Genomic DNA, 11076 nt, shown 5'->3' on the forward strand with positions numbered 1-11076 from the left:
CGGTCCTGCCCCGCTGCTTTGGCCTGGCTGCCTGCGGTGAGGCAGTCCTGGAACTGATCTGAACGAAACGCTGCGGTACCGGCGCTGCTGGGCATTCCCAGAGAGATGGACCAAAGGCTGGAATGCTGTGTGTGCCCGGCACCGCAGGCCAGGCTGCCGCAGCAGATGGGAATGGAACTGTTTCTCCAAACCTGGCACAAGAACTAATAAAACCAGAGGTTTCGTTTTTATAACAGCCTTTAAGAAAACCGCAGCTATTCTGTCGGTGCTGAAATGGGCCGACTGACTTGAAAGCTGATCTGGGAAAGACAATTGTCTAACGTTGTTGTAAAATCCCATTTTCTATAAGAAACTGGGTCAGTGGTATTATACCCTGCTTCTTGAACCTTTTGCAAGTTGCTTTCAACCCATGACATTGCAAACAATCCTGAACAGAAAACTGGTCCACAGTGCAGTGCCTCTGCCAAAATGCAGAGCCTTTGTCATTTATGCCATTACAAAGGGAGAAATATGAACCAAAAGTTCTTAGGATTTTCCTACTGTTGCCACAAATACAGGGCTCTAGCTGGTGGTAATGAGAATGGCAAGATCCCTACAGAACAGTCAGGAAGCACCACTGGGGCTTGATTACACAGAGCTACAGAGAAAATACAATAAGAGGCAAACAACTCTTTGAATCCCAGCAGCAAATTTTCCTTCCTCTTAAATAATCCTGTGGAAGTAATGGGCTGCCCACCTAAAATTGGGAGAAGAAACTAATTGGTTGAGGTTTTTGTTCTTGTTGTCATTTGTATTGGGGGTTGTTTATGTTTGGGTCTTTTTTAAACTCTTCCTGGCTCCGTTTCCTGAACCATTCACAAAATTAGGCCATTCTTGATGGTGACAAATAAATAGTGATACCTTGGCATTGATTTTCCCCATTTGTTTCAGAGGATCACAAGTATGTGGAATTTGACTTCCTTATCAATGGCCAATTCTTGCGGTTGCCGCTGGTCACACACATGGAAATGGAAAACATTTCCACAGTAAGTCATACTCAATGTCTCTCCTTCTTGGGCAGTAGAACATATTTCGCCAGTTTATTTCAATCTGATTTAGATATTACACTGTTGGTGGGTAGATTGAACTGAACAAGATTTCCTTGTTTAGTTTCATTTATTTTTCAGGAGAATTCCCTATATTTTTAAATCCATTACGAACTGGAGTGATTAGAGACTACAGACAGAGCAGTGCAAGGATGTTATCCAATCTGTTGTCTGTGTACAGTTCAAAGGGGAAATTCTTCTCTTATTCAGTTCATCATTAATACATTTTTGTCTCTTCTGGTGGGGGATAATGGAGATGTTTAATATTACCTCCAGAAAATGTTGCAGTGTTTTAGACACCAGTTTTGTATTAGTAAATATAGAAGAGGAATGTAAGAAGACTGAAATCACTTGCTTTTGCTTCCAGCTTGCTATTAATAGTAATTTGATAAAAAGATGGAAAGCAGTGTAATTCACACTTTTTTTCTAAATACTTTTGTTCTACTGATGTGGCGAAGGACTTGGATACCAAGTCCTTTGCTCAATAAACTTGATATATTTGTGCCACACTACAATCAAATTTTACTGTTAGTGATTAAAAAAACCAAAACCACGCTACTAATCACTAAATAAGTATTTTGTCTGTGAGCTCAGGAAGAAGTGGTGGAAATAGAGTATGTGGAGAAATACATGGCCCCTCAGCCAGAAGAATGCATCTTCCACGATGACTGGATCAGTTCTGTTCAAGCCACTGAAGAATGGTACCACACTAAGCCAGTTCTAAGTTTTGTCTTGCTTATTCATGTTCCTCCCTGGTATCAAATAGAGTGGTATTTTCTCTTTAATACTCCCTTGGTGTGTTTTTTTCCCCTCTTTGCTTTATTTTTTTTAACCTGTCAAGTCAGTCAGCTATTTGCTTTTGTAAGCAGTTCACTTGTTATGCTGTCACAACAGTGACTTTAACACAGGTAGAAAACAGCTAGAGACACTGAACATGAGATATTGCTTATACAAATGAACAAAAATGCTGTTTAGTATCCTTTTTCTTACAGGAAAACAAGTTTTCCTCATTACTCTTTTGCTTAAACCCTTGACTTCCAACATGACACCCATCAGCAACAAATAGAATAGCATACCTTTCTGCAGAGATTTTCCTGAAAAAAAGCCAAAGAGGCATAATTGCCCTTTTCTACTGTATTTTCACGTTTATTTCCCAATGAGCTAGGTAATGTTCATATATTAAGTAGAGATTTGAAAATGCTTTGAGAACCTCTGGCAACATGCTAAAACTAACAAATTAAGTTTTGAATTATGTAAATTATAGAAGGGATCTTAAGTCCCACCAACCAGAACACGCAGTACTCTCACTGCTTGTCTTTCTAGCCTGTACTCTTGGCACCCCAGTTGCAAGGCTTTAACGAAGCTTTGCTCTGTAGCAAAAAGATATTTTTTCCTCTTTCATGCTATTTCTTTTAAACCAGTTACTCTGCTAATAGTTTTGCCAAGTTTCTGGTTGAGGCTTTATTTCATAAAAACATTTATTGGTCTTAAAGATGTTTCCAATGCTGTACCTGCAGGATATTGACTGGCTGCTACGACCAGACTGCTCGGATCTGGTCTGTGGAAGGAAAATCCATCACCACAATAGCTGGGCACACAGAAGTAGTGAAGGATGTGGCATGGGTGAAGCAAGGTCAGTATATATAGCAGGGGAGTAGTAGTAGTTTGACTTACTGGGGGGGAAATGTTAGCATTCCTTAACTATGAATATTTAATTGTCTAAATGTAATTATTTCAATCTCTGTCAGTGGTGTAAGAAATTAAGTCATGGTGTGCATAAAATCGTCCTTTGACAATAATGAATATAGTCACTTTAAGATGGTTGTTGTCTATCCACCTTGCAGTCTCCATCAGCAAATATGGTGTATATGTAGTTACAGGAACTGTACTTGCAGGTAATGTGATGTAAACTGAAGCACGTATAAGTTTCTGTCTATCTGCTATTTCCTCTAGGATTAGAATAATTATTTATAAAGACTTTGGAAAGCTGAGTTGGGCATGAGTGTAACTTTTTTCTTCCTCAGATAGTTTATCATGCCTGTTACTCAGTGCTTCCATGGACCAAACTGTCCTGCTCTGGGAGTGGAACGTGGAGAAAAACAAAGTGAAAGCCCTTCACTGCTGCAGGGGACACGCTGGCAGTGTAGAGTCTGTGGCTGTTGATTGTACAAGAACCAAAGTGAGTGACTTCTGGAAAGAAACCTTTGGGGTTTGGGATTTAGCAGCATGTACCTCAAAAATCCTGGTTTTGTCCTTGCATGGGTATTCATCATCATGATTTTATGACACAGTGATAATTTTCCAGTCTTGTTATAAGTGGTGGTTATCAAGGATTAGGAGTGTCATGTCAATGCTAAGCCATAGAATCACAAAATAATTTAGTTTAGAAGACAAGTTAAAATTTAAAGTGTATTTTACTTTAAATGCATAAGAATTGTATGCTATAATGAAATATTTTCAAATTTGACCTAAATTTTTGTGGGAAAAAAATTCCAGAGTTCTTGGAAAAAGCAGGTGGTAAAGAGGTTCTTTCCCTTCACCCAGGAATTCAACAGTTATGAGCACTCCTACGTAAGGTGGAGTCATTGCTCCCAGCTTGACTCAATATCAGACAGTTTAAAGTCAAACTTTTTGATGCTGAAGGAAATAGGTATTTTGTAGATATTTTTCCTACAAAGGAAGTAAAAAGAATAATTTGATGCATGCCAGACATTTGGGGGGGGATCTTAAGAGCCCAGCACTGTTATTTGTGTGTTATAACCCATTTTTCAAGCAGGTCTCTCTTCCAAGGTCTATCTGGATCAACATTTAACAAAATGTTTCTGTTCATACAGTTCTGCAGTGGATCCTGGGATAAGATGTTAAAGATCTGGTCTGCAGGTAAGATGTAAGTTTGTAAGGTTATACGTCACTACTGAGTTACCGGTTTGGGTAATTACACAGTTTCAGATCTTGTTATCAGCTGCATGGTGGTTGTAGGCACCATAAATATGGGAATTTACTTAATTACTTACATGGAGATGAAATTCAAAAATCTGTAGCTCGAGTCTGCCTGTCTTCTGCCCCAGTACCTACAGATGAAGAGGATGAACTGGAAGAAGCAGCTAACAGGCCACGGAAAAAGCAGAAAACAGAACAGCTTGGACTAACAAGGGTAAGATGAGCTCTGGGTTTGTCCAGGATGTTTCTTTGGAAGTGTATCCACAAGAAATAATTTCTCTTTGCTAAAGGTGACTTTAAAACTGCTGGTATGTCTCAGGATAATCAGACTCTTTTATTTGTTTGATAATTTACTCAGATCTGTCCCCACTAAATTCTAGACTCCCCTGGCAACCCTCTCTGGCCACACAGAAGCCATCTCCTCTGTGCTGTGGACAGATGCTGAAGAAATTTGCAGCGCATCATGGGACCACACCATTAAACTCTGGGATGCTGAGACTGGAGATCTCAAATCAACTTTGGTGAGATCATTATACTCTGGCTGTAGGTTCAGCTGAGTCCAGCTCAGAGAAAAAGGAAAAGCTGTGTAAAATAGTAGCTCCTGTCTTAGTTACTATTTTCTTTCCTGACAGACAGGAAACAAAGTGTTTAATTCTGTCTCCTACTCACCCCTGTGTCGGCGTCTTGCGTCAGGGAGCACTGACAGACATATCAGACTGTGGGATCCTCGCAGCAAAGGTCAGCTTAAACATGCATGGTCTCAAAGATGTTCTTCAGAATCAGAATTTTGTCCTGTCAAGAGACATCTCACAAACTCTTCTGGTCCCTCTGCTTGAAACCAGCCATTTGGGGGCTTTTATTAAATATAAAGTTTACATCTATTTTCTGTATTCTGATGCAAGACTTGTTTTAATGTCTTACCTAAGAATTTAGAAATTATTCTTTTTTTTTTTTTTTAACTTACTAATGAATGTTCAACTGTGCAGTTGCAGAATGGGGTTTTTTTGGTAAGGTTCAGACTGAGGCTGGTCTGATAACCATTAAAGTGAAACAGTAGTCACTTGGACATGGTACCATATTTCATAAACAGATGGAATTACAGATATTATGACTGAGCCTATCAGATTTATTGTCATAGACACATTTCATAGAATGGTCTGAGTTGGAAGGGGCCTTAAAGATCATCTAGTTCCAATGCTCCTGTCCTGGGCAGGGGCTCCTTCCACCAGAGGAGATTGCTCAGAGCCCCACCCAGCCTGGCCTTGAACACATCTCTTTTTGTAGGCTCTGTTCAGGTACTGAACAGGGAAAGCCAAAAATAGTAAATAATATTTACTTGTTTGACTTCTGTAAATCTAATCCGAAGTTCACCAGCATATTACATGTTGTTAATAAAAGTAATTTTTTTGTTTACTTTTAAAAAAAATCTTTGAACAGGAAGTTTAGTGACAAGAAAATACATTTTGAGTGGTTTCAGGTTGGTTTCTTTTTTGTTTGGTTTAGTTTGTTTTCTTCCCCAGAACTTCTGTGGCTTACATTTTTGTTCATTTTATTTTGAGCTCACTTAACACTTAACTTGAACTGCAATTGCACTGGATTTTATATACATTTTCAAAGTGCTGGTTTCAGCATCTGCTGATGTCTGTATTTTTTCCTCTTTCTATTCAGATGGCTCCTTGGTTCTCCTGTCTCTGACTTCTCACACAGGCTGGGTGACATCTGTGAAGTGGTCACCTACTCACGAGCACCAGCTGATCTCTGGTTCTCTGGACAACATTGTGAAGCTTTGGGACACAAGGAGGTAAAATGAACCTGTGTTTCTTGCTGTGTAAAGGCATGTAAGCTTGCAGGGTGAGCTACCCCTCATAAAATGGCAAAAGCAGTCAGTCAGTGGAAACACCTGTGGCATTTGTGAAAACCCTCTAGGTTTTGGAAGTCAACCACGCCGTAAAAGGGAGAAAAATACATGTAGTACCATAGGGCTGGAAAGCATATGCTGTCGAGCAGCATCTACACGTGGAAGAAGGAAGCCATAATAAATTCTTCCCAACAAGTGATTGAATTTCAGTCTCAAAGTTGTTTGCAAGCAGATGAAAAATGTTGTTGCTTTCCTCTTTGGGAATGTAGGAGAGAATAATACTGATGTGATTGGCTCTGGGGAAAGCAGAGGAAGCATCACAGATGGTCAATGTCTGTACTCTCTCAAAGTGTTTATAACTGCTTGATCACATCTGTTTGATAGCATTGGGATAACATTTCTCCCTGGGACCAGTTGTTGTCTGCAATGGTCACATAACTTCAAACCTGTTTTTCACCAGTTGCAAAGCTCCTCTGTATGACTTGGCTGCTCATGAAGACAAGGTTTTGTGTGTGGACTGGGCAGAAGCAGGGGTAAGAATCTGAAGAGCAAGTTACTTGATTTATATGCATGGTGTTTAAGAAGAGAGCTAAGAGCAGTCGGGGCTGTTACCTCCTTATGCTTAAAGCTAGAGGAGAACAGGCAGCTGTAGTTGTGCTGTGTTTGATGTCGGGGTGGTGATGTCCCAGGCACTGCAGCATGTCCCCACACTCTGCAAAGAGGAAGGGTGGGAGCAGGAGCTCTGTGGCTTTAACTGAGCATTGTAGTGATATTCCAGACAAGGAGAGATGAGAACAGCACTGCACCTTACTCAGAGAACACATGTTCCAAGGTAACCTCCTGCCATGGGGACTAAAGCTGGGGCGTGGCAGTCAGTATATGTAGAAGAGGAAATTGTATAATCCTCTAGAGCAAGCTGTTCTGCTGCTGCAGTGGTACACACATATTTAAAATTACCAAAAACCCCCATTCTGTGAATGTTCAAGATTCTCAGTGTGGCTCCCGTTTGCTGTAAAAGTCAGGAAAAGCTTTAGCAGCTTTCCTACTCAAGTTTCACTTCTAATTTTAAGAGGAGAGTAAGAGACAAAGTTGCTTTTGCACTCTGATTCTGGGATTTACTCATGCATTAACTGTTCATTATTCACTACTACTTTATAAAAAGAAAAATTGAGTCCTTAACTTCTGTGTACTTATTTTGCTTAGTTCTGATATTAATCACAGTTTCCTTCTCTCATCAGTTGTTACTGAGTGGAGGAGCAGACAACAAACTGTATTGCTACAGATACCCAGCTACAGCCTCTGATGTTGGGGCATGAAGGTCAACAGCCAGAAGACTTTTTTTAAAAAAGAAAGATTATTGCAGCAGTTGCTCTCTATTAGCATCTCTACACAACCAACTTCTGAAGAAGGGAGGAGTTTGTTGCTCAGAGAGCTGTTCCTGGTTTTGTATTGGTAACCTATATCCATATTTGTCACAGAAAAATAGCAAAGCCCAAATGGGATTCATGTGAAACAAAGCAAAGGTCATTTCCTCCCTTTTGGATGGCTTTGAATTAACATCTTTTAAATTAATATTTGTATAGCCCTTTTAATAAGAAGTAAACTGTTTGCTGATACTTACAGAAAAACTACTCAATGACTAAATTATTTTTTGAGTTTACCTGCTTTATGTTGGGAAAAAAAAAATAAAGCTTTTATCAACAGTTCATTGGTTTAGTGTGTCATTTCAGATAAAAATGAGATTTCAGCTCTCCTCTCAGTCTGGCTGTTGGCAGTTCTTGTGATTTAGTCCTTAATTAAGAACCCAGGCTTCTTTCTAGGATGAAGACTTGGTATGTGCGCAGTATAAATAGCATACATTTATATGATGATATACAGGAACTTGACAGATTTATTGGCAGATGAAATATTCCATATTTTAGTAGCTCATAAATTAGGGTTGTAGATTATAAGAATGCCAGCCTTGCACCACAGTACTTGTGCTGCAGTACCACTGATGTGGTGTCTTGGACCTAAGGATGTGTAGAAACAATGGTGGATCACACAGAGAAGGCAGAAGTAGAAGGAGTTTGTTCTTACAAAGAACAGATACAAAAAGGTGCAAAAGCTTTTAGGTTGATGGAGAATAAGCACTATTCAAACATGCTCAATTTCTCTGCTGGTGGTTTTGCTTTGAGTTCAGCATTCAATGCAAAAGCTTTGCTGCAGTTTGTTAGATTACATACATGTGACGTTCAACCAGCACACTGTTACTGTGTGCAGACCTCACTTGAATATCATCACCAGTGCCTTGGCTTTCAATCAGTGTAACACCTGTACAGCACTAACAAGTCAAATGCTTAAATTAATAACTTTTCTTTGAAGAGTGGGAACTCTGACCTCCAGGTTTTATGATATAGACATATATATATATATATCATTATATATAAACTATATATATACTTCATATATCGTTCTGAGTAAGGAGTTTTAAGAAATAACAAAGAGCAAAACTGGTGAAAATGGCAAAGGACAGGGGAAGGATCTCTGATCCCTTTGCTCTGCAAGTGAAGTACTGCAACTGACAACTTATATGCTTATATCTAAAGACTCATTAAAGCAAGGTAAGTAATCCTAATATGGTTTTCTTGCCTTCCCAAAAAGATTTACAAAACACTTTTTAAAAAAGATCATGTTACCTGAAGTGTCAGCTTCTCTTAGACTAATATTATTTAGATTCAGGCAAACCCAGTGGCATGAGTTGTTTTAGTTTCAGTGAATCCATCAGATCTACTGTTACCTGTAAAAAAATACACAGAATGTATCTAAAAAGGTAGGTTTTGATAGACCAGAGTGAAAAGCAGGACCGTTTTTATACCCTCCTCTAGTCTGGAAAAGTACTGTGGCAAAGCAACAGCCAAAGAAGGAACTAAGTAAACCATATTAACGTGAAGTGATACCAGTGTAAGTACAATGTATTTTTGGAATATATCTGTATTACCACTGTCCATAAATTATCCTGAAACTAAGACATTTTACATTTGGCAGACAGTTCTTTCAATAACCTGTAATCTTAAATAAAATGTTTTAATAAGACCTCCCTTTTGAACATGCATTCCTTCCATTTAAAATAATCATGTGAAATTACAGTGATCAACATGAGTTGATTTTAAAACTGCAGAAGAACTGAGTCAAAAACATGGTAATCCAGAGTCAAGGTGCTGATGGTGATTCTACTCACAAAAAATAATTCTTTCCTCCTCTAAAAACCATTTCTGCACATTCCTAGTGCCCTAGTAGCATAATACAAAACCGTAAGGAATTTTTATGTACTAACTGCCAATTTTGCTTAAATATAAAAGTGATTCTACAAGGGAGGGGAATAAAGACAATAATCAGCTACTGCAAGACTGACCTACATTTGTTTTTTATTGATGGGAGGTGGGGGTTGGTTTGTTTTTGAGAGGCTGTGCAATACACATTGTTCTATTTCTATCCTTTCATTCTGCACTGATACCTGCCATAAACTGTCCACCAGCACACATGTGCTGCCTCTAAACACAGCTCAAACACCAGCATGCACTGACGCACACTAAAAGCATTAGCTCAAGACAAGGTTTCACCTGCTTGGTCCCTGGTTTAGTGTCACATTTGCATTTTGTCTTCATGTGTTTCCTTTTACCCAGCTGGTTCTTTCAGCTTTCTTCTTGCTTTGAGAATTTTGTCTTTGCTTCTGGATGGCTGCCATCCCTTCCCTACAGCCAGCCCTGGGAGAGCACTGGTTTTTCTCTCTTGTTGGCATTTGGTTTTTTTAATCCGTCTTCTCTCAACTGCAAGATTGAATTACAAACAAGGGAAGGGGGAAGGAAACATTAAAGTAAATATTCCAGTGACACACAACCTGAATGCGTGTGTGTGGATAATGTGGACACAGGAGTTTGGGCCAGCAGTGCAGATCTCCAGCCAGCACTGCTCTGCCTGTCCCTTTCAACCTACAGTCCAGAGCCTGGGGTGAGGTTTGTCCTTAGTGAAGATAAACTTACTGAAGTTTTGATTGCTTTTGTACAGGCTGATACATTTCCAGGATAAACTCAACATACTCCTCTAGATCATGCATACCTTAGGAAACAGATCTAACCACATATGCTTAAAGTGACTTCTGCAATTTAAACAAAAGTGTTTCACTGAGTTTAGAAGGCAGCACAAAGATAAAGGAACACACTTCTAATGAAAACTTCTAAGATGTGAGGTTTTCTTCTGAATTTTCTGTCATTTCTGCAACAGAAAGCACTAGAGAGGCACATGCACAAATTCCCCAAAGGAAAAACATACTTTTTTTTACACTCCTATGTTGATTTAAGTCTTATTAAATGTGGATATAACTTGAGGAATTGCAGAATTTTTAAAGGCTTTCTCATTACTGAATTAATGGAGGGTACAAATTATCTCCAAAATTTTGTGATGATAAACCTGATTCTTAAAAAAGCAAACAACCCCCCCAAACAACAACAACAACAAGCAAAAGTCCCAAACAAGCAGAAGATGTGATTTAGGCTGATCTGTTCCATGACCTCTCTGAAATTTCAGCATGTGCTCTTTTCCCTTGCTGTGGAGAAGGCAAAAGGTTTTATCAGAACAAAACTTAATGAGAAATAGGTAAACACACTTCAGACTTCTACTCTCTGTCAGAATGCGACTGCCAAGCTGGCCCTGCCACACCCCGGTCCAGGGGTAAATGCAGTTCATGGATTAACACCCTGTTTGAATTTGAGAAGAACAAGGCTACAGTGACCTGCACACACACTTCATTGGCTAATGACAAATTGTAGCAGCTTACATTGCAATTTATATGCCAAAACAAGTCCCATCAAGTTTGAATCACCAATTTTGTTTGATGTAAGCTCATTGGCAGAGATCTCAAATTACAGGCAAAACTTGGGATGAAATTGGTTGTCATGAAAACCAATATAAATTGCCCTGTAAATTGCATTAAATAAGTAGCTTTTCAGCTGCCAGTGAGAAGTTGGCTAAGTCTGGTCTAGGAAAGACAGCTGCTCAGTCTGGATGAGTCTATCAAGCCATCCAAATCAAGACATGTACCGTAGGGAATGCTGGAAACATAACTGAAACCACAAAAATGTAAATTTCTGTAGCAATTTCAGTATTCATACTTAAAACTTCAAAATGTTGATTTTCCATGTCTTTGCAATCTAT

The 11076-nt window shown here is 39.1% G+C and overlaps 1 protein-coding gene across 1 annotated transcript; it reads left to right on the forward strand.

The window, feature by feature from the left end:
- The first annotated feature begins 915 nt into the window (after nt 1–915).
- WDR12 (WD repeat domain 12) lies at nt 916–7589 on the forward strand. The gene is made up of 11 exons (XM_005415927.2): nt 916–1025; nt 1680–1786; nt 2603–2718; nt 3110–3264; nt 3920–3965; nt 4154–4239; nt 4406–4546; nt 4658–4763; nt 5694–5826; nt 6344–6416; nt 7122–7589. The coding sequence occupies exons 1-11, from the start codon at nt 1002–1004 to the stop codon at nt 7197–7199; spliced, it is 1065 nt and encodes a 354-aa protein (XP_005415984.1). The 5' UTR covers nt 916–1001; the 3' UTR covers nt 7200–7589.
- The last annotated feature ends 3487 nt before the right edge of the window (nt 7590–11076 follow it).

This window comes from Geospiza fortis, unplaced genomic scaffold, assembly GCF_000277835.1.
Source record: "Geospiza fortis unplaced genomic scaffold, GeoFor_1.0 scaffold112, whole genome shotgun sequence".
In the NCBI taxonomy this organism is placed as follows: Eukaryota; Metazoa; Chordata; class Aves; order Passeriformes; family Thraupidae; genus Geospiza; species Geospiza fortis.

Coding starts and splice junctions, on each gene's coding strand:
- WDR12 (XM_005415927.2), top strand. CDS start 1,002: ATGGAAATGGAAAACATTTCCACA. Junction 1,026..1,679: donor AAATGGAAAACATTTCCACA/GTAAGTCATACT, acceptor CTGTGAGCTCAG/GAAGAAGTGGTGGAAATAGA. Junction 1,787..2,602: donor GTTCAAGCCACTGAAGAATG/GTACCACACTAA, acceptor CTGTACCTGCAG/GATATTGACTGGCTGCTACG.